This window comes from Geotrypetes seraphini, chromosome 3, assembly GCF_902459505.1.
Source record: "Geotrypetes seraphini chromosome 3, aGeoSer1.1, whole genome shotgun sequence".
Classification (NCBI taxonomy): Eukaryota; Metazoa; Chordata; class Amphibia; order Gymnophiona; family Dermophiidae; genus Geotrypetes; species Geotrypetes seraphini.
The window spans coordinates 111,896,891-111,921,161 of NC_047086.1; the positions used below are offsets into that span (position 1 = coordinate 111,896,891).

The 24,271-nt window shown below is 45.4% G+C and overlaps 1 protein-coding gene across 3 annotated transcripts in view; it reads right to left on the reverse strand.

Annotated features, from left to right (window-relative positions):
* Positions 1-24,271, reverse strand: part of CD2AP (CD2 associated protein) — a 372,249-nt gene that overhangs the window by 148,150 nt on the left and 199,828 nt on the right. For all 3 annotated transcript variants that reach the window (XM_033938468.1, XM_033938469.1, XM_033938467.1), the window contains exons 9-10: positions 21,289-21,387; positions 8,300-8,336 (exon numbers count right to left, since the gene is read on the reverse strand). In XM_033938468.1, the coding sequence (XP_033794359.1) occupies positions 8,300-8,336; positions 21,289-21,387 (136 nt within the window). The remainder of the gene's footprint in view (positions 1-8,299; positions 8,337-21,288; positions 21,388-24,271) is intronic.

Consider the following 24,271-nt stretch of genomic DNA (forward strand, 5'->3'; position numbering starts at 1 on the left):
CTGGCATGCAAACATCAGTTTGGATTTGAACTTTCTGACAGAGATAGTAGGCAGGCGCAGGGCACAAATGCCAGGGCTGGCTCCAGAATGACACACCTATCTACTAGAAAAGATATTAGCAAGGTAAGAACCTAATCTCTTTTTCTAGTGCAACAGGTGTCATTCTGGTCGAGCGAGATGTAAAGAAGGCCCATAAATCTAGGGCGGGATCACTACGCTGACCTGTAACCCTGAGAACCAAGTACTCCATTGCTGCTACATCCACTCTAAAAGAATTGCATTGGTTGCCTATCAAGGCTCGCATGGAGTTTAAGATTCTGTGTTTAATTTTTTAACTTTTCAAAGATGGTGGTCCGGAGCTGTTGCCATCACTGGTGCACTTTTATGTTCCGTCACGGAGTTTACACTCCAGAGATCAGCTCTGTCTTGATATGCACTCTTTGTCTGTGGTTAAACTTTTTAGTCACCAGAAAGTGATGTTTACGGTCCAGGATCCTTTTGGTTGGAACAAACCAAGATCTATAGATCTTAGGCAAGCAGCTTCGGTTCTACAGTTTAGAAAAAAAGATGAAAACGTGTGTTCTTATGTGCTTTTGCAATTAGTAACAGCGAACAATGAACCAGCAGTCAAGTCTCAGTCAGATAACAGCAATTAAGTAGTTCTGTTTATGTTGTTTATTGTTGGCAGTATTTTATGTTTGTTGGTTGTATTGTAATATGAAAAATCACTTCAAAAACTTGTGGAACACACTGAAATTCTCAAAGAATAAGCTATAGTATGAGTCCAAACATAAGCTATATACCAACCAAACAGTTGAATTAAGAGATTATTAGGATCTCAAGTGCTCACAGTTATATGCTTGCTGAACAAGTCTTAGCATATAGCTATCATGTGAGCTATCATCGGTCCTTTAAACTCTTATTATGTTGTTTACTTTCATTTATTTCAATCTTATTATGTGATTTATAATCCCAAAAGTGATGTAAGACGCCTTCAGATTCTTCGCGATTAGCGTCTCGAGCTATCCCAAACAGGGACTGCTATTTTACTAAGTAGTGCCTGAGAACTAAACAGTGCCGATAAACTGCACTGCTCCTGAAGAAGATCTATTATTTTCAGTGAGAGCGAAATGGAGATCTTCTGTCATTTGTAAAGTTTTCAATAGGCCGGGTTAAGAATCTACACCAGAGCTAAGTATTTGAATAATTTGAAATGCAATAGCATAACAAATTAGAACTATCCATAATAATAAAAGGCTAAGCGCGCATGCGCTGTCGAAAATCCGTGAGTCATGGTGGTGTGAGCTGTGCTTCTGTGCCACTGTTCACGGCGCCTGCGCTAGCGTGTGTGCCAGCGACTCCTCCCTCCCATTGCCGGTCCTCTTCAAAGCGGCCTGTTGAGGTTCGCCAGCCACTGTAGCGAACCTTGCAGGCCGATCTAGCAAATCCAGGGAGGCGAAGGCGGGACGGAGGCTGCAATCGGCAGCGGCTGCTGCTACTCCTCCAGCCGCCTAGCTCCTCTCCGCCGGCCCCGGCTGGCAGCTCCCTCTGCCCAGTCCTCTCTGCTCCGGTGGCCCGCGCAGGAGAAGGAGTGGATGAAGCAGGGAGACTGTGCAAAGGGAAACAAGGGGGTTGAATGGACAGGAAAGGGACAGGGAGGAGGAGGAGGAAGCCAAGGAATCTCTATCACCCTTTAATGTAACGGGCTTAAAGACTAGTAAATCACATAATAAGATTGAAATAAATGAAAGTAAACAATATAGCAAGAGTTTAAAGGACCGATGATAGCTCACATGATAGCTATATGCTAAGACTTGTTCAGCCGGCATATAACTGTGAGCACTTGAGATCCTAATAATCTCTTAATTCAACTGTTTGGTTGATATATAGCTTATGTTTGGACTCATGCTATAGCTTATTTTTTGAGGATTTCAATGTATTGTAATATGTCCATTGTATTATGTTGTTTTGTTGTCTTATTGAAATATGCGTTGTATGTGAAGATTGTAATTTGTTACTACTCATTTGGATGTTTTATTGTACTCAGCATAGAATTGCAGGATATGCGGAATATAAATTTTTTTAAATAAATCAAAATTTTATTTTATTTTTTTTTAAATAAAGTATGGACAGTGGACCAAGTTGCTGCCCTACAAATCTCTTTGGGGGAGACCGCCCCTGGGATAGGCATGTGGGATCTCTCTAGACCCACTCTCTCGGGCTAAGATCTTCATCTGAAGAATCTAGCCGTCTTATGTCTTGCTGTTACTACTAGATTGATCATTGAGCAACCCCAGCAACGGCTGATAGCTTGGAAGACAGCTGCAGGCAGCATCTATTCGCCTGGATTCAGTGTTTATCTGCTGAGGAAAATGGCTTGAGGATGTCCACTCCCGTTATGTGTGCTGCTGAGAAAGCCTGAAGATTAAGCTCTGCCTTTTTGAACAGGAAGCAAGCTTCCAAACTCAGCTGCGCACTCTTGTTGACTGACATACGCCACCACTGTAGCATTGTCTGAGAAAACTCAAACAACTTGTCCCTCAAGATTCTTCAGTAGTCTGCAATGCCAAATGAATAGCTCAAAGTTGTAATCTGTTGGTCTACCACTTCCTTAGGAGGCGACCCGCGCCCCTTGATCAGGGGTCCACTGCAGTGAGCTCAACCCCAGGCTGGCATCCGTTGCCACAATAACCCAGCTCGATATTTGGAGGGGCAGCCCCTTGACACCTGCAGTTAGAGTCACCATTCCATCCTGGCTCAGACTACCAGTCTACAAAGCAGGGGCTTCTGCAGGAGTCTGATTCCAGTGACCACAGAGATAGAAACACATTCTGGAGAGGATGCATGCGAGTCTCCATCCAGGGAACCTTGTCTATTATGGCTATCCTGAAACCTAGCAGTTAGAAGTTGTGCCATGTGGCCAGGGATCTGTAGCTTTTACCTCCTCACCCTCACACCTTACCACCGAGCATGCTCCCGTGTACTCCAGTCAGTCTTAAAGCAGCCAGGAACATCTGTAGAGGATAAGAACAAGAGAGAAAGCGGAAAGAGGAACTCCCCGACAAGCAAATCAATTCTGCTCATATAAACAAATGCAACAACAATGCAAAACAAAATAACAGGTTATAAAACAGTGCTAAAAGGAGACATAGCCTGCACTGACAGAGGAGGGGACATTTGAACTAGAGAACACCCCAAGATAAAGAGCTAGACCCAGTTTGATAGCACTCTTATAAAGGCTGGTCATAAACCCAGCTTACCTGTACTTGTAAGGCAGACAACTGGCAAATCATCAAGAATAGGGCGGGTTCCCAGAATAAAGAGAAGATTTACAAGAAAGAAGATTAAGAACATAAGCAGTGCCTCTGCTGGGTCAGACCAGAGGTCCATCATGCCCAGCAGTCCGCTCACGCGGCGACCCATCAGGTCCAGAACCTGTATGTAACCCTCTATCTATACCCTTCTATCCCCTTTTCCTTCAGAAAATTGTCCAATCCCTTCTTGAACTCCAATACAGTACCCTGTCCTATCACGCCCTCTGGAAGCGCATTCCAGGTGTCCACCATCCGTTTGGTGAAGAAGGACTTCCTAGCATCGGTTCTGAATCTGTCCCCTTTTAATTTTTCCAAATGCCCTCTAGTTCTTATAGTTTTCGAAAGTTTGAAGAATCTGTCCCTCTCCACTTTCTCTATGCCCTTCATGATCTTGTAAGTCTCTATCATATCCCCTCTGAGTCTCCGCTTCTCCAGAGAAAAGAGCCCCTGTTTCTCCTATCTTTCAGTGTATGAAAGGCTTTCCATACCTTTTATCAAACGTGTCGCTCTTTTCTGAACCCTCTCGATTATCGCCATATCCTTCTTTAGGTATGGCGACCAATATTGGACGCAGTACTCCAGATGCGGGCGCACCATCGCCCAATACAATGGCAGGATAACTTCTTTCGTTCTGGTTGTAATACCCTTTTTGATTATATCTAGCATTCTGTTCACTCTCTTAGCAGTCGCTGCGCACTGTGCCGATGGCTTCATTGTCTTGTCCACTATTACCCCCAAGTCCCTTTCTTGGGTACTCTCACACAATAACAGCCCTCCCATCGTGTAGCTGTACCTCGGGTTTCTGTTTCCTACGTGCAAGACTTTACATTTCTCTACGTTGAACTTCATCTGCCATCTTGTCGCCCACTCCTCTAGTTTGTTCAGGTCCCTTTGTAAATCTTCGCAGTCCTCTTTAATCCTAGCCCCATTAAATAGTTTGGTGTTGTCTGCAAATTTTATTACTTCGCATTTGTCAGTTTTCAATTTTTCTATCTGCCTGTGTATGTCGTCAAGGCTTACTTCCATGGATGTTAATTTTTCTTCTTGGTCTCCTTTGAAGATTCATTTGGGTTCCGATATGTTGGATGTGTCCTCTTTTGTAAATACTGATGAAAAGAACATGTTTAGTCTTTCCGCCACTTCTTTCTCCTCCTTCACCACTCCCTTCCTAATCTTTCATTCTTGTACAATCCCACTGTATTCCGAGACCAGTGTGACGTAACAGAGCAGTCCCAAAAAGTCAGGGTGGGGCTGATGAGCTTGCTGCCAACCCAGAGGACCCAACAGCAGTATCCTGCTTGGCCGCCACATCGGTCCTGCAAAACTTGGTGAAAGCATGCAAATCTCATCCAGAGACATAGCCGACGACTCTGCCCAAGAGGAGAAACTCCTCTGGTTGAAGGAGCTCACACCCCTAGGGTGGGTGGGGCTCCTTCCAGGCCACTACGTAAGTTGCGGAAATGGCCTTGGGAAACCACCTGTAAATGGTAGTTTAGAGGCTGGCCTACCTTTGCGGACATAACTCACCAGACCAAATAGGTGGTCAGAGAGGCCAAACTCGTTGGTAGCGTCCAGATACCGCAATAGAAGCTTGCACATAGCTAAGGTCCACAACATCCAGCCCTACTCCCTTGAACCAGAGGAACCCAAAAGCAGAAAGCTGGACTTCCTGATTTACATGGAATTGGAAACCACTTTTGGAAGATAGAAGGGACAGTACACAGCATCACTGCGGAATTCATGAAACGCAGAAAGGGATCACTGCAGGAAAGAGCTTGAAGCCCCCAAACTCTCTGGGCTGAAGTAATAGTCACAAGGAAAACCTACCTTGATTGAGAGATCCAGCGGAGATATCTGCTCTAGATGCTCATAAGGGGGGATGAGCGAGAGAGCAAAGAACCACATTAAGGTTCCAGGTCAGACAGGGAAGGCATGAGGGGAAGATTCAGATGTAACACACACCAAAGAAAATGAACCACCAAAGAAAATGAACCACATCCAGATAAAACTGCCAAGGAGCCCCTCAGGGATGGAGGGCCCATATGTGAAAGACCAGCAAGCTGAATCCGGAGAAAAACTATGCATTGAAGTATTTGACATTGTGTGTACAACAAAGCTTAATAATAATAATAATAATAAAACTGCTAGACCCTTCCGCAGGCCTTCCTGCAGAAACTCCAGGACCCGAGGAATCGCTGGAAGAATACCAAGCCTGGGAATACCTCCAAACCTCCGCATAGTCCGCCACTGTGGACTTAAGTTTGCAGTGAAGCAAACCGGCAATCACTGCTGGAGAATAGCCCCAGCCAGTCAAGGCTGTGCACTCAAAAGCCATGCTGTAAGATCGAAGCGGTCCTGACTCTGCATTGCAATTGGACCCTGTGTGAAGAGGCAAGAATGACAAGGTAATTGGAGCCGAACCAAGGCTGCATACCATAAACGCCTCTGCCAATCGTGTGCTACCAGAGTCACCGGACCATCGTGTTCCATTATCCACCTCAAAAGACAACAGGAGAAACTGCCTTCACACCAGTGAGGGACATGAAAACAACAACGAAGGAGACCGGATGGTGCTCAATCCTTTTATTTATAAAACAGACTCGACACGATCGTGTTTTGGCCTCAAAAGGCCTGCCTCAAGAGTCTTGATATCCTATATAATAAAACCTTATCATGGGCTACAGGGGGAAGACATAACGAAAACCCTCCTGGGGCCAGGGCTGAACTAGAGCGTCCAGGCCTTCGCTGCCTGCCTCTTGACTGTGAAGGACTGATTGGCCTTTTTTGTTGGCTGCAGTCGATATGAAGCTGAATGTGGGGAACCCCCAACTGATCCACTATGCCACCAGGGGTAGGGAATTCCGGTCCTCGAGAGCTGGAGCCAGGTCAGGTTTTCAGGATATCCACAATAAATATGCATGAGATAGATTTGCATCTCAAGGAGGCAGTGCATGCAAATCCATCTCATACATATTCATTGTGGATATCCTGAAAACCTGAACTCACTCCGGCTCTTGAGGACCGGAATTGCCTACCCCTGCACTATGCCACTGAATGCTCTTTGTAGTGACCACTCTCCGGAGTCCAGAGTCTGACAACAGAGAAAGTCTGCTTTAACATTGTCCACTCCTGCCACATGTGCGGCAGAAAGCGACATAAGACGCCTCTCTGCCCACCAAAGAGCAGATGAGCCTCCCTGCTTAGAAAGGGACTCTTCGAGCCCCCCTGACGACTGATGTAAGCCACAGCTACTGCATTGTCTGAGAATACACGGACAGCACAAAGACAGAGAGGACAAGTGGAGAAGGGCCAGCCAAATCACCTGCAGTTCCAGGCGATTGATTGACCACTTGTGTTCTGATGACGCTCACAACCCTGAACCATGACAGTCATGCATACTGGTCCCCAGCTTTTTAGACTTGCCTCCAATGACATGAACACCCAATCCGAGATCCGAAGCTGAAGGCCCCTGGACAGCAAAAGAGGTCGCAACCGCCACACTAGACCATTGCACGCCACTGCCGACCAGGGCAGGGATGCATGTATGTCCTGCTGTGGATTCCAGGGCGAAAGCAGAGCCTCCTGCAGCGAACACAGATGGGCTGTGACCCATGGGACCACATCAATCATTGTTATCATGGTCCCCAGAACCAAGAGATACTACCAAGAAATCAGAAATGGAGTAGAAATTGAACTCCCAGGTACTCCAAGTCCTGAGCGGGTTCGAGGTGACTCTTCCTGAAATGAATCCCAGCCCAGACACTGCAGCAATTGCACCACCTGCTGGACAGCCAACCGCTCCTCGAACAGCAAGTGAGCTCTGAACAACTAGTTGTCCAGGGACAGGTGAACCAGGACACACAGGGCACGAAGAAGGGCCACTACCACCACCATCACTTTGGCCAGAGACCTCACCCACGGACACATCGTGCAAACTCCTGGCGGAGGAATGCAGTTTGGCTCCAATCCTGGTTGCACCTCCATGGAACTGTTCAGCCTATGCTACACTCAACTAGCAGACGAACCTAGGGTAAGTAAGCTCCCGGAGCTCCGATCTGATGTGCAGGCTGTCTAGGGGGCTTACTGCTGAGCAGGGAACCCCCAGAAGCAGATGTTTTCCAACAGTCTGCAGTCAAGGACGTCCCCGCAGAGAACCTCCACAGCACGAGGGTAAACACGACCAAAAATTACTGTAAAGTTATGAAAAGAAACACAAGCAGAAAAGATAAGCTCCTACAGCCTGGCCTGTAGGAATTGAAACTGGAGTACACAGGAGCATGTTCAGTGGTAAGGTGTGAGGGTAGGGTTATCAGATGTCCAGATTTACCCAAACATGTCCTCTTTTTAGAGGGCATGTCCAGACATCCAGACGGCTTTTCAAAACTAAGCACTTTGTCCAAGTTTTGAAAAGCAACTTGCATTGAGATAGGCATCCACACATGCCCTCCTGACCAAGACGAGCAGGCTGTGGGGGTGGGGCTAAGGGTATGGCAGAAATGGGTGAGCCTGGGGGTGGGGTCTAAGGGTCCAGATTTTACATATGGAAAATCTGGTAACTTATGTGAGGGGGTAAAAGCTTCAAGTGTTTTGAGGCTTTCTACTGATCCCTGGTGGAATGAGAGTAATAACCCACTGGTCCTGGAATAAAGTGGGATTGTACAAGAAAGCTATGTTATAACAGCAATACCAAGAATCATATTGTTGTTCCATTTTGAATGAGAAAATGTGATATTTCAAATAGAAAGAAATGCACCAATTGTTGCTATCTGAGATATCACTTGGATTTCTAAAAGAACACATACAATATGTTATAATGGAGGTGTGGAGAAGATAGGAAGGGTCAAAACAAAAACCAAATATGAAATGAAACAAACACTTTTAAAAATTTTAACTGCCAACTGATTTAAAGTGTTTTTGCATACATTGCTCATTCCTCCTTCATATCATAACAGCAGACCTTTGGTAAACATACAACTCTTACTTACCTGGGCATTTTACAGGTGGTGGGGGCTTCTTTGGCTTCTATAGAAAGAACAAAGTAAAGCATCAACATTAACATTCTCCATAAAAGATGAGGTATTTTTGATTTCCCAATAAATCTTTGACATGTGGTAACTGTGAGTTGCTTACCCCTAAATACAAAGTGATATTACTTGTTCATAAGAATATTATTTATAATGTTGGATAGATACGTTGTTTGAAAAAAAAAAAATTTTCAAATATTCATCAGTGCTGAATATTTGTTTTTGTCATTAACAAAATAACTTATGTGGCTTACTTTTCAACAAGCACACAAGTTATCTTTTCAGTAGCTGATATTAGCTCTGGGGAAATACAAAAGAGAAGATTGTCTACAGTAGCTGATTATTATCACTATATAGATAAAGCAGATACTTACCTGTAGTAGGTGTTCTCTGAGGGCAGCAGGTATATATGCTGGTTTCAAGATGAAATGTATTGTAAAGATGTATTTAAAATGTGATTATTCACCTGTAACCCAACATGCTTTATTCCTGCACAGCCCTCAGGTAGCAATTTTTGCAGTGTATATCCCCCGCACTTGGTTCGTGCGTACATTTCAACAGCACATTGTTCCTGCATAGCCCTCAGGCCATCCATATTAGCCATGGAAAATAAGAGCAAGAGGAAAGCTGTTAGAGCTACAATTGAAGTTAAGAGCTTATTGCTAATCATGAAAGCAGTACACGTGTGGTTAATCTTGCTACTCTGTTTGGGATGCCTAAATCGACTGTGTACGATTTTGAAAAATAAAGAAGCTATCAAAGCAGCTAATGTGGCCAAAGGGGTTACTACACTGACCTCTAGGAGATCAAAAAGTATGGAAGAGATGGAAAAACTCCTCTGTATTTGGATTAATGAAAGCCAGCTGGCTGGTGATGTGATTTCTCAGACAATCATTTATGAGAAAGCCACGATGATCTAGTGAAAAGCCTGCCTGATACTACTGATGAAAAGGAGGAGTTTAAAGTCTGGACTGCAAGCGTGCTTTGGCTTTTTACTTACAAAAGACTAAGCCACAAAGATCTTTTCCTCAACTTTTTCTCTCCTTCGAGCCAAACAAGTTGGGACATCCAGTTTCCAAGAGAACTATCTCCAACTGGTTGGCTGCTTGCATCTCATTCTGCTATGCTCAGGCTGGACTGCATCTAGAAGGTCGAGTTACAGCCCATAAAGTTAGAGCCATGGCGGCATCTGTAGTTTTCCTTAGATCTACTCCTATTGAGGAAATCTGCCACTTGGTCCTCGGTTCATACATTCACCTCTCATTATTGTCTGGATTCTTTTTCCAAATGGGATGGCCACTTTGGCAGGCAGTATTACAAAATTTATTCTTCTGAATTGGCAACACTCCCACCATCCCATTCTGGTTAGCTTGGAGGTTACCCATATGTTGAGAATATGCTGCCTGCTTGTCCTGGGATAAAGCACAGCTACTTACCGTAACAGGTTTTATCCAGGAACAGGAGGCAGATATTCTCACAACCCACCCACCTCCCCAGGTTGGTTTCTTAGCTAGCTATCTGAACTGAGGAGATGCTGAGATGTGCGCCCTACATCGGGTGGGAAGACACTAGCGCATGCGCTGTGCGGCAGTCGCAAACTTTCTAAAAGTTCTTCAAGCAAGTCTGTTTGTGAAGCTCTCCGCATCAGGGCTCCATGGATGACGTCACCCATATGTTGAGAAAGCAGTTACTTACTGTAACAGTTGTTATCCAGGGACAGTAGGCAGATATTCTCAACACGTGGGTGACGTCACTAACGGAGCCCAGCAGTGGACAGTCTCGCAAGCAGACTTGCTTGAAGATCTTTTAAGAGCTTATGAGTGCTGAACCGCGCATTCGCGAGTGCCCTCCGTGTCAGGACGCGCGTCTCCTGTGAGGTACCTCAGTTCAGATAGCTAGCTAAGAAGCCAACCAGGGGAGGTGGTGGGTTGTGAGAATATCTGCCTGCTGTCCCTGGACAGCAAGACAAGCAGGGCAGCATATTCTCAACACATGGGTGACCTCCAAGCTAAGCATAATGGGATGGAGGGAGAGTTAGCAAATTAAGAAAACAAATTTTGTAAAACGGACTGGCCAAAATAGCCGTCCCTTCTGGAGAAAGTATCCAGACAATAATGAGAGGTGAAAGTATGAACCGAGGACCAAGTGGCAGCCTTGCAGATTTCCTCAATAGGAGTTGATCTGAGGAAAGCTACGGACGCCGCCATTGCTCTAACTCTGTGGCCCGTGATTCGACCCTGCAGAGGGAGACCAGCCTGAGCGTAGCAGAAAGAGATGCAAGCAGCCATCCAGTTAGATATGGTTCGCTTCGAGACAGGATGCCCCAATTTATTAGGATCGAAGAAGATGAAAAGTTGTGGGGCTGTTCTATGAGGTTGAGTGCGTTGCAAGTAGAAAGCCAAGGCACGTTTACAGTCCACAGTATGAAGCGCAACTTCTCCAGGATGAGAGTGAGGCTTTGGAAAAAATACTGGAAGAACAATAGATTGATTAATATGAAATTCTGAGACAACTTTAGGCAAGAATTTTGGATGAGTGTGGAGGACCACCTTGTCATGGTGGAAAACTGTGAAAGGTGGATCTGCAACCAAGGCTTGTAACTCACTGACTCTTCGAGCAGACGTGAGGGCAATGAGAAAAATGACTTTCCAAGAGAGATACTTGAGTAGAACCTTATCAATTGGTTCAAATGGAGGCTTCATCAATTGAGCGAGGACGACATTCAGATCCCAGACCACTGGAGGCAGTTTGAGCAGTGGGTTAACATTGAAAAGTCCTTTCATGAAGCGGGAAACCACAGGATGTGCAGACAGAGGTTTCCCCTCAAGAGGCTGATGGAAAGCAGTAATACTAAGATGTACTCGGATAGATGTAGACTTGAGGCCCGAGTGTGATAAGTGAAGTAAATAATCCAAAACTGAAGACAAGGAGGTAGATATTGGCTCCATATTTCGAGTAGTACACCAAGCAGAAAATCTAGTCCATTTCTGATTGTAACACTGCCTAGTAGACGGCTTTCTAGAAGCCTCCAAAATGTCCTGTACAGACTGAGAAATCCATAGAGGGGCAGTTAGGTTGTAAGGTACCAAGCTGTTAAGTGTAGAGACTGGAGATTGGGATGAAGCAAAGACCCCTGACACTGTGTAAGCAGAGAGGGAAAAACTGGTAGAATCAGAGGCTCCCTGGTGTTGAGTTGAAGTAGAAGGGAGTACCACGGTTGTCTGGGCCACTGAGGAGCTATCAGAATCATGGTGGCATGTTCCAACTTGAGCTTGACAAGAGTCTTGAGAATCAGAGGGAATGGAGGGAAAGCATAGAGAAACTGCCCCGTCCAGTCCAGGAGGAAAGCATCTGCCTCGAAGCAGTGAGGCGAGTACATCCGGGAGCAGAACTGAGGCAGCTTGTTGTTGAGGGGAGACGCAAAGAGGTCTATCTGAGGGGTCCCCCACTGAGCAAATACCAGACGTAGAGGCGAGGAATTAAGTGTCTATTCATGAGGTTGCAGAAGACGACTCAATTTGTCTGCCAGACAGTTGTGCTGACCTTGAATGTATACAGCTGAGAAAGATGTTGTGATGAACTTCCCAATCCCACAGCTTCAGAGCTTCTTGACAAAGGTAGTGAGATCGCGTGCCTCCCTGTTTGTTGACATAGTACATGGCGACTTGATTGTCCATCCAGACAAGAACTACTTTGTCGTGAATAAGATGTTGAAAAGCTTTGAGAGCACTGAAAATCGCTCTGAGTTCCAACAGACTGATGTGACAGAGACGGTCTGAGGGGGACCAATGGCCTTGAGAACGGAGACCGTCAAGATGGGCTCCCCATGCGTAGGTTGACGAGTCTGTTGTGAGAACCTTCTGATGAGGAAGAGAGTGGAAAAGCAAACCTCTGGAAAGATTGGAAGAGAGCATCCACCAGTGGAGAAATTGTCTCAACAAAGAAGTTACTGTAATATGTTGAGAGAGTGGGTCGGTAGCTTGCTGCCACTAAGATGCCAGGGTCCACTGAGGTATGCGAAGGTGTAGTCTGGCAAAAGGAGTCACGTGAACTGTAGAGGCTATGTGACTGAGAAGAATCATCATTTGTCTCGCTGAAATTGATGCGAGAGGAGACACTTGATGGCAAAGGCGAATGAGAGCATCTTGGTATGGAGGAACGCTCTGAGCCGGACAGTGTCCAGAATGGCCCCAATGAACTGAAGAGTTTGAGAGGAGTGCAACTGGGATTTTGGGAAATTGACTTCGAACCCCAGACATTGGAGGAACATAATAATCTGTCGGGTTGCTGCAATAACCCCTTGTCGAGAGGGGGCTTTGATGAGCCAGTCGTCCAGGTAATGGAAAAACTTGAAGACCCTGGGTACGGAGGGCTGCAGCCACCACCACCAGACACTTCGTGAAAACTCTGGGGGATGAGGTGAGTCCGAAAGGAAGAACCCTGTATTGTAGATGAAGATTTCCCACCCAAAATCTTAAGTATCTGCGAGAGGCTGGATGGATTGGGATATGAGTGTAAGCCTCTTTGAGATCCAGAGAGCATAACCAATCCCCTTGATCCATCAGGGGATACAAAGTTGGTAAGGAAAGCATCCGAAACTTCTCTATAACTAGAAATTTGTTGAGGGCTCTGAGGTCCAGAATGGGTCGCAAATCCCCCGTCTTCTTTGGGACTAGAAAATAACGGGAATAAAATCCCCATGTCCCGTTGGTTCAGGGGAACCTCCTCGACAGCTCGAAGTGAAGAAGAGCCTGATCGTCCTGAAGGAGAAGGGGAAGTTACGACGAACTGGAAAGAAACTCTCTTGGAGGGAGATCTGGAGGTACTTGAAGAAAGGATGTTGAGAACCCAGAGATCTGAGGTGATCAGCTCCCACTGGTGATAAAAATGGTGAAGTCGACTTCCAATGGGCAGCAGAGAAGTCTGATGGAGGGAGGTTGGTATGCTCAGACTGAGAATGTCAAAAAGACTGAGCTGGTTTAGCCGCAGCAGGAGTCTGAGGTTTCTGCTTTCTTTGTTGCTGTGGCGGATGTCTAAGCGGAGGCCTGGAGAATGCTGCGTCGTTTTTTGAGGATAACGCTGTGGTGGAGGCTTGTAAGGCCGAGCAGGAGTTTTAGGCTTCGGCCGAAATCAAGGACGCAAAAGAGCATTCATGTTCAGAGACGCTTTGTAGCAGCCTCGATAGAATCATCAAAAAGTTCATTGCCTTGGCAAGGCAAGTTCGCTAGACAATCCTGTAAATTAGAGTCCATGTCTACAATGCGGAGCCAAGCGAGGCGACGCATAGCCACCGCAAAGGCAGAAACTCTGGATGAAAGCTCAAAGGCATCGTACGTGGCTTGTAACATGAAGAGTCGAAGTTGTGACAGAGTACGAATAATCTGTTTGAACTCAGGAAGACACTGCTTCTCAAGAGCTGGGAAAAACTTAGGCATTATTTTGAGGAAGTGATTAAAATAAGCAGTGAAAATGTAATTGTAGTTGAGAATTCTATTCGCCATCATGGAATTCTGATATAGCCTGCGGCCAAACTTGTCCATAGTATGACCCTCCCTGCCTGGTTGAGCTTTCTTTAATGAAGATTCCACAACTAAAGACTGGTGAGATAATTGGGATTTTTCAAACCCCTTACAAGGGACGGTAAGATACCTTGATTCCAGTTTAGAAGATATGGCTGTAATAGAGTAAGGAGTTTCCATATTCCTGAGGAAAGTTTGTTTTAAGACAGGAGTCATGGGAAGCCTCAAGGTCTCCTTGGGTGGATGAGGCAACTCCATGTCGGCCAAGTACTTCGGAGTGTACTTAGAGTCAGAGTGGAGATCCAGCTGAAGAGGTTTTCCCATGTCAAAGACAAATCTCGCAAAAGAGGCAGACTTGGAGGTAGATGGCTCCTCAGAAGGAGAGCGAGACCTAGGAGCCGCAGAATAGGATGGAGAAGCCTCTCTGGAATATTGATAAGGAGGCTCAGAGTCCAGCACCATGGTCACCGAGGAAGCTCCACTATCTGTAATAGGAGGAGTCAGAGAGTGTTTACGCTTTAGAAGCCTCAATAGTGAAGTCCTAGGGGCCAAGGAACTAGGGGTCGAGGCAGAAGCAGAAAGCTCCCTCGGAGGCGGTCTCGATGGGGGACTCTTCGACCTGGACGGGCTTCGAGGCGAAGCAGCAGATGTAGAAGCTTTGTGAGACCGAGACTTATGTTTAGTTTTTGAAGGAGACTCGATGGCCCTCGATAAACGAGGCATAGAAGACTCAGTACTGGGAGGAGGAGAGTCCTTTTGCTTGAGAGAAGACTCCTGACTCCGCTTTGAAGCAAGATGCCCCAAGTAATGCCTCGATCGAGGTTCAGGAGGCGAAGAGTCACTGGATGATAAGCGACGAGACTTTCGAGGCTTGCCTTGAGGTGCTTCGACAGGAGGCTCAAGCTGGCTCATAGGAAGCAGGGGCGAGGCCGGGACAAGTTGAGCCAGAACCGAGGAAATCTGAGTGGTTAGAATGGCTTTCAACATGTCCTCGAACATAGGCACCGAGACGAAAGGATCAGGTCTCGAAGGTGCAGTAGTGCGCTTCAAAGAGGGCGACCTCGAGGATGAGTATTCCCTATGTTTGGAGGCATGCTTAGCTGGAGGTCTCATAGAGGCTGGCAGGGCCGTGGGCATGGCCGTGGGCATGGGATGCCTGAGACTCTGAAGGCTTCTTAGGAAGGGTACCTGAAGGAGAAACAGGAGACTTACCCACAGATGAAGACTTAGAAGGGACTGCGGCCGAGGTCGAGGTCTTGGTCGAGGCCACCATGGGGGTCGAGGTCGCCCCCGAAGCCGAGGTCGAGACCCTCTGAGCAGACTGCTCCATAGTGCCAAATAGTTGAAGAATTTTAGCATGGCGTCTGCGAAGTGCTCGGGGTTGAAGGATAGCCAGCGCAAACAAGTGTCGCGACAATCTTTGGGTCCCAGGCAAACAATACACCAACGATGAGGGTCGGTGACTGAAATAACCCGGCCGCACTGGCTACACTTTTTAAACCTGGTAAGAGGCCAGGACATAGAAAAAAGAGAGTCCCGTGAAGGAACGAGATTCGGCAGCCTGGCCTAGGCCCAAAGGCCGCCGACCAAAAAAGACAAACTTTTTTTTTTAGGAGAAAAGATAGAAGAAGCGCGGGCACAGCGACTGAAAAAAATAACAAAGCCGCAATGCAAGAAGGCAACGAAGAGCTGCAGAACTGAAGTGAACAAGACTTCTCGGCTCCGCAGAAAACGTTGAACTGAGGTACCTCACAGGAGACGCACGCCCTGACTCGGGCGGGAAGGCACTCGCGCATGCATGGTGCAGCACTCGTAAGCTCTTAAAAGATCTTCAAGCAAGTCTGCTTGCGAGGCCATCCGCTGCGGTGCTCCGTTGGTGACGTCACCCACGTGTTGAGAATATGCTGCCTGCTTGTCCTGGGATAATATGCTGCCTGCTTGTCCAGGGATAAATGATTTTATTTTCAATATAGTGATCAAAATGTGCCCATTTTGAGAATTTATATCTACTGTCTATATTTTGCATTATGGCCCCCTTTAATTAAACTGCAATAGCAGCTTTTAGCGCAGGAAGCTTATGAGCGCCAGGAGCAGCGCAGGGCTATCGCGGTTTAGTAAAAGGGGAGGGGGTATATTTGTCTATTTTTGTATAGTTGTTACTGAGGTGACATTGCATATTTTAAAGTCATCTGCCTTGACCTCTTTGAAAAAAAACCCAAATAAAAATTATAATTTACATTTTCTCTACGTTCATTGTGTGCTTTATGGTTTTTAAAATTTTATTGTTGGTAGATGATTTTGACTTGGTCATTTTACAAGTAGCTTGCAAACCAAAAGAGTGTGGGCACCTCTGAACTAGAGGCTTTGACATCATGAGGCCCTTCAGGAAGTAAGAAAGCAATAGACCTGTATCCAGATGGTTGGTACCTAAAGGTACTTATATGGCACTGAAGATTTGAAATATAGTGCTGAAAGACACTTGTAGGGCACTGAGAGAGGCGAGATAAGCACCTAGTGAAGTGTTGTTGATTGTTGTCTCCTTGAATTTTGATTTTTTTTTTTTAGTAGTATGAGAAAGAGAAATAAGTGACTTGATAGGATGTATGTTTAGAACTCAGTCCTATAGGTGATACCAGCAGGTAAACTGTATGCACACGATATGGTAGAATTATCATGTGGAGAGTTGATGAAGAAGTTATAGTGGACAACACTGGAACAGAGAGATGGAAGTTATCTCACAAGGGGAGCCAGGAACATGGCTGTAAAGTGCCTATACTGGAGACTGGTAGGTAGAAGGGATCTTTCACTCTGAATCCAGAGAACTGAAATGTTTAAAGAGGAATGGACTCCCTGACATTGAACCAAAGAAGTAAAGGTAATGAGAGTTGCCTCGGTTACTGTGGAGCTATGAGAATCATGGTGATTTAATCCTGCTGAAATATGAATAAGGAGTGCCATATTATAGGCTGGAAGAAATTCAGAGGAATACAAACAATGAGGGAGCGCACACTGGAACATAATTGTGTAAGTGTACAATTTTTGGCAGAAAGGAAGAGAGTTAAGCATGGAGATCCCCAAGTTAAATACATTTGACTGATTGGGAGATAAAGAAATACATTACTCATGAGGCTGAAGAATTGGATGAAAATGGTTAAGTATTCTGTTGCTCTGCTAGCTTTGAAGAAGAGACTTTTATCACCTCGTGACAAGAGGAGAAGGGTCTGCATACCCTTGGCTGATTAAGTAGTCAATGACTAGTAGAAGTGGTAGAAGCAGGAATATTCTGGGTGCTGATGCTAAGCCAAAGAGTAGCATCTCATACTGAATATATGTTATGTTTCTATCCAGAAGCAGAGAAAGCTCAGTTACTTACCGTAACAGGTATTATACAGGGCAAGCAGGCAGATATTCTCACACATGGGTGACGTCGCCGACGGAGCCCCAGTACGGACACTTGAAAAGTGAACCACAACTTTAAGTTTTGGAAAGTTCACGATCAGCCCACACCGCACATGCACAAGTGCCTTCCTGCCCGACATAGGCGCGCAGTCCCTCAGTTAAGATAAGCCAGCTAATAAGTCAACCAGGGGAGGTGGGTGGGTTGTGAAAATATCTCCCTGTTGTCCCTGGATAACACCTGTTACAGTAAGTAACTGTGCTTTATCTCAGGACAAGCAGGCAGCATATTCTCACAAATGGGTAATCTCCAAGCTAACTAGAATGGGATGATGGGAGAGCTGGACTTTAAGAAAATAAATTTCGCAATACTGACTGGCCGAAGTGCCCATTGTTTATTGTTTATTCAGATTTTTGATTAAACGCTTTATCGATACTACAAAGCGTTGTACAGAGTTTAATATAACATTAAAACAAAATAAACAGTTAAGACATATCAATATACAAATTTTTCAGTTTTGACAACAAATTACTTACAGGGTAATTATGGGCCTAAAGGCTCCAAAACACAATTGGGAAAGGAGGGGAGAAATACAATTGATATAGAAAATGTGAGAAACATCACGTCTGGACAAAGACTCTAGACAATAATGCAAGGTGAATGTATGAACTGAGGACCAGGAGGCAGCTTTACAGATTTCCTCAATAGGAGTAGAGCTAAGGAAAGCTACAGAAGCTGCCATAGCTCTGTGAGCTGTGACACGACTTTTCATGCGCAGTCCAGTCTGAGCATAGCAGAATGATATACAGGCTGCTACCCAGTTGGAAATCATAAGAACATAAGAATTGCTGCTGCTAGGTCAGACCTGTGGTCCATCATGCCCAGCAGTCCACTCACATGACGGCCCTCTGGTCAAAGACCAGCACCCTAACTGAGACTAGCCCTACCTGAGTACGTTCTGGTTCAGCAGGAAGTTGTCTAAGTTTGTCTTGAATCCCTGGAGAGTGTTTTCCCCTATGACAGACTCCAGAAGTGTGTTCCAGTTTTCTACCACTCTCTGGGTGAAGAAGAACTTCCTTACGTTCGTACGGAATCTATCCCCTTTCAATTTTAGAGAGTGCCCTCTCGTTCTCCCTACCTTGGAGAGGGTGAACAACCTGTCCTTATCTACTAAGTCTATTCCCTTCAGTACCTTGAATTCTTCGATCATGTCCCCATCTCAATCTCCTCTGTTCGAGGGAGAAAAAGCACAGTTACTTACCGTTAACAGGTGTTATCCAGGGACAGCAGGCAGATATTCTCTACATGTAGGTGACGTCACCGACGGAGCCCCCTAGCGGACGTTTTTGCAAGCAGACTTGCTCGAAGACCTTCAGGCTTGCGATTGGTCTGCGCATGCTCACGTACCCCTCCCGCCCTGCCTAGAGCATGCGTCTCCTCAGTTCAGATAGCTAGCAAAGAAGCCAACCACGGGGAGGTGGGTGGGTTGCGAAAATATCTGCCTGTTGTCCCTGGATAACACCTGTTACAGTAAGTAACTGTGCTTTATCCCAGGACAAGCAGACAGCATATTCTCTACATGTGGGAGACCTCCAAGCTAACCAGAATGGGATGGAGGGAGAGTTGGCAATTTCAGGAGAACAGATTTTGCAAAACAAACTGGCCAAAATGGCCATCACGCCTGGAGAAAGTATCCAGACAGTAATGCGAGGTAAACATATGAACCGAGGACCAAGTGGCAGCCTTACAGATTTCCTCTATGGGAGTCGAGCGGAGGAAAGCAACTGACGCCACCATCGCTCAGACCTTGTGGCCTGTGACTCGACCCGGCAGGGAGAGACCAGCCTGAGCATAACAGAAAGAGATACAAGCGGCCAACCAGGTTAGAAATGGTCCGTTTAGAAACAGAGCGACCCAGACAATTAGGATCGAGAGAAACAGCTGTGAAGCGGAACGATGCGGCAGCAGTGTGCTTCAAGTAGAAGGCCAGCGCCGCTTACAATCAAGAGAATGGAGAGCCACTTTTCCAGGGTGAGAATGGGGCTTCGGAAAAAACACAGGAAGAACAATAGATTGGTTGATGTGAAAATCGGAAACAATCTTAGGCAAGAACTTAGGATGGGTACGGAGAACCACCTTATCATGATGGAAGACAGTGAATGCTGGGTTCTGCGACCAATGCCTTGAAGCTCCACTGACCCGTATGGGCAGGAGGTGAGAGAAATAAGAAACACAACGTTCCAATGTAAGATTATTTCAAGTGAGCTCGTGCTAGCGGCTCGAACGGAGGTTTCATCAATTGAGCAAGGGACCACGTTAAGATCCCAAACCACCGGAGGAGATTTAAGGGGCGGATGAACGTGGAAAAGTCCTTTCATGAAGCAGGAAACCACAGGATGAACAGAGATAGGCTTCCCGTCAATCGGCTGATGGGCGTTGGTGACCTCAATGTTGAGGCACGAGGTACACTTTCTGCACGGAATGGAATCGGTTTAGCGAATGGACCATTAAGATGGTCTCAGGACTCAAGGATCTCCCATATGAAGAACGTCTAAGCAGGCTGCAATTATATTCTCTCGAGGAACGCAGAGAGAGGGGAGACATGATAGAGATGTTCAAATATCTCTAACAGGCCCGTGCTGAGGTGGATAGAAGATATCTTTCTCCTTGCAGGTCCCACGGCAACAAGACGGAATCCACTCAAACTCAAGGGTGGGAGACTTCATGGCAACATCAGGAAGTACTTCTTCACCCGAGAGTATGGGTGGTTGATCGTTGGAATGGTTTCCACGTCATGGTAGTCGAAGCCACAGCAACGTGCTCAACTTCAAGAGACGATGCGATAAATATGTGGGTTCACTCCAGGAAAATGCTTAGGGGGAGGGTTCTTTTAAGGGGAGGGTTCTTTGAGTGGGCAGACTTGTTGGGCACGTCTGGCCCTTTTTCTGCTGTCATATTCTATGTATTCTATGTCTATGCCGTTTGTATGCAGGCTTTTTCCAGTGCTATAGATGATAACATCATTTGGCGAGGGTGAGCCATGGAAATCCTTCTTAGCGCCAACATCTGTACCAAGGTAGCCAACGCCAAATGATGCAGTGATTATGGTGCCAACTTAGACATGGTGTCATTGGGTGTTGAGGCCATTTGTGATGAATCCTGGAGACCAAAAATTTTCTCCCTGTCGCAGATGTCAAGCCTTCATAGAATGTTTTTTTTAACTTTGAATGATTACAAGTAGTCTACCCGGTGCTCAGGACCATAGGCACTGAAGGTACCATATTGTGTGGATCAATAATGATATGGCCCTATTGCATCAAGAGCCTCTCTTGAAGTCGGTAGGAAGGCTTCGACATCGAGGGAAAAACCACTGATGCAAGATCTAAAGAATCAATTTTTCCTCCGACAGTCGAGTAATTCATGACCAAAAAGAGTCGATGCCACCCGGACAGAAATCCAGCTGAATGGGGGCTGAAGGCACAAATTCAACAAAAGTAAAATTTTGGGACAAAACTCCAAGAAAACAAAGTAATTAGTAAAGAAAACGAAAATAATGAAGAAATCGATATGGGAACGCACAACAAGGGAAAATTGTAGCGCAATTGGAGAGACTCCGACACTTGTCTTCTTAGCTCACGAAAAACTAAGAACTGTCGGTCCCGCAAGCCAACATCGGGCAGGAAAGTACTTGCACTTGTATGGTATGGGCAGTCTTGAAACTTCTAGGAAGCTCTAAGTGACAGTACAGTTTTGCATTGTCCATACCAGGCTCCATGGATGATGTCACCCATCTGTGAGAATATGCTGCCTGCTTGTTCTAGGATAATACTGGTCTACTCAAAGCACCAACCCTTATACTAGTGATGTCACTGGAAATTTTTAGTATCTTTACCTCACTCTGCTAGTCAGGAAGGAACATGACCCATTGTTGTGGACTGGTCTAGCAGAGAAGTTAGGTATTTTACTCTGCATAGCTTTTATGAAATTAATATACTAGTCAGTATGACAACTTTGACATATTTTAAATAGCTTACTTCTTTTTCTGTCTCTTGTATTACTGCAGCAAAGTTGTCTGGAAATACACCTTCTTTTCCACTGAGTTCTCCTTTCCACCATCCAGGGTCTCCAGTATCCTAAAGAAACATTTTCAAGGTTTTATTATAAATTAGAAAAAAAAATTTATCCAATCAGTAATCAGGTAATAAAACATTTATTCTATATGTGGATATAGAAACATAGAAACATGACAGCAGATCTAGTCTGCTCATCCAGAGCATCTACCATCTTCTCCTCTCCCTAAGAAATCACACATGCCTGACCCACACTTTCTTGATTTCAGACACAGTCTGTCTCCACCACCTCTACTAGGAGACTATTCCACACATCTACCACCCTTTCTGTAAGAAAGAATTTCCTTAGATTACTCCTGAGTCTATCACCTCTTAACTTCATTTTATGCCCTCTCATTCCAGAGTTTTCCTTTATATGAAAAAGACTCACCTCCTTTACATTAATGCCACAGAGATATTTAAACATTTTTATCATATCCCTTCTCCCCCGCTTTCTTCCAGAGTATACATATTGAGTTCTCTAAGTCTGTCCCTATACGTTTCATAACAAAGACCACTAACCAATTTGTAACAGCCCTCTGGACCGACTCCATCCTATTTATATCTTTTTGAAGGTGCAGTCTCCAGAACTGCACATAGCATTCTAAATAGAAACATAGAAACATTGATGATGGCAGATAAGGGCCATAGCCCATCAGGTCTGCCCACTCTACTGATTCACCCCCAAGTCTACTATCCTAGGGATCCCACTCCTGGTGACAAGTTCCCTTGGCTTAACCCTCTATGGGATCCCACATGGGCATCCCATTTGCTCTTAAATTCTTGCACGCTGTTTGCCTCGATCACCTGCACCGGGAGCTCGTTCCTTGAGCCTCGAGACCATCCTGGTGGCCATCCGTTGCACCGACTCTACTCTCAGCACATCTTTTCGGTAGTGTGGCCTCCAGAATTGCACACAATATTCCAAATGAGGTCTCACCGTGGTTCTGTATAATGGCATTATGACTTCAGGCTCCTGGCTGATGAAACTCCTGAGGATGCAACCTAACAACTGTCTTGCCTTAGATGAAGCCTTCTCCACATGATCAGCAGTTTTCATGTCTGCGCTGATGATCACTCCCAAGTCTCGTTCTGTTGAAGTTCTAGCTAAGGTCTCACCATTCAAGGTGTAAGTTCTGCACGGATTTCTGCTGCCAAGGTGCATGATCTTGCATTTCTTAGCGTTGAAGCCCAGCTGCCAGGTCGAGGACCAAAGCTCCAACAAATGTAGGTCCTGTGTTATACTATCAGGTGAACTGCCGTCTCTCACTATATTGTATAGTTTGGCGTCGTCAGCAAATAATGTTACCTTACTTTGAAGCCCCTGAGTTAGGTCCCATATGAATATGTTGAAAAGGAGCGGGCCCAAGACTGAACCCTGCGGTACTCCACTGGTCACCTCCGATGTTTTAGAGAGGGTAACGTTAACTACCACCCTCTGAAGTCTGCCACTCAGCCAGTCATTGACCCATGTAGTTAGTGTTTCTCCCAGCCCCATTGATTTCATCTTGCTCAACAGCCTGCGATGCGGGACACTATCGAAAGCTTTGCTGAAGTCTAGGTTTACGACGTCCACGGATTCTCCCAAGTCTAGCTGTTTTGTTACCCAGTCAAAGAAGCTGATGAGATTGGATTGGCAGGACCTACCCTTGGTGAATCCGTGTTGACTGGGATCCCGTAGATTCTCCTCATTCAAGATTGCGTCTAATTTACGTTTGATTAGTGTTTCCATGAGTTTGCATACTATTGATGTGAGACTCACCGGTCTGTGGTTTGCAGCCTCTGCCCTGCAACCCTTTTTGTACAGTGGAACAACGTTAGCTGTTTTCCAGTCTATGGGGACTCTCCCCGAACTTGAAGAGTCCTGTTAGCGGTTCTGCCAGAACATCACGCAGCTCACTGAGCACCCTGGGGTGTAGATTGTCTGGTCCCATGGCTTTGTTCAACCTTGAGTCTTGCTTGTTCGTAGTAGACGTCGCCAGGGGTGTAACTCAAATTCTGAAACGGGTCTTCCACACTGGGCCTTGCCTGTAACTGTGGACCATGCCCCAGTGCCTAGCAGAAGTTATTCATTCAGTAGTTCTCACCAGAGACTTATACGATGGCACTATCACCTCCTTTTTCCTACTGGCCATTCCTCTCCCTATGTACCCAAGCATCCTCCTGCTTTGACAAATTAATATTAATTTATTTCTTATATACCGAAAACCGAAAGGTTCTAGCGGTTTCACAACAAAATAGAACTAATACATGCAATGCAGATAAATACATCAAATTTTATGAATGAAAAATAACTTATTAAAAGTTAAAACAGGATGCATAAAGATACCAACCTATCAAATAGTTGTTTTCTTTAACAGTTTTCTAAAATCAAAATAAGAAGTAAACTTCTAACATAATTTTTCCAAGCCATACATATAATTTAGCGGCCCTTGAACTGAGAGTGTTCTCTCAAGGAACTTCTTGTAACAACAAGATTTTATGGAGGGATATGTAAACAAATGCACTCTGCATTGTACTCTTATTAGAGTGGCTCAAAGATGAAGTGAGGAACAAGATAGCCTGGTGACATACCAAAGACATGATTCTCATACACATGCGTGAAAATTTAAACAAAAATTCTAGACGCTATCGGCAGCAATGGAGTTTCTGATAAAAAGTAGTAATATGCTCCCATTTTTTTTTACAACCAAAAATGAGGCAGACAGCAGGTATTCTGAACCACTCAATTTTGAGAGAATTTTCTTATAAGCACCTAAATTTACAATCTTACAGTAATCAAGAATGCTTAGATAGATGGACTGTACCAACAAAGAAAGAGGCTTCATCGAAATATTTCTTGATGGTGCGAAGCTTCCAAGCACCGAGATACATTTCTTAAATAATAAATCAGTATGTTGTTCCAATA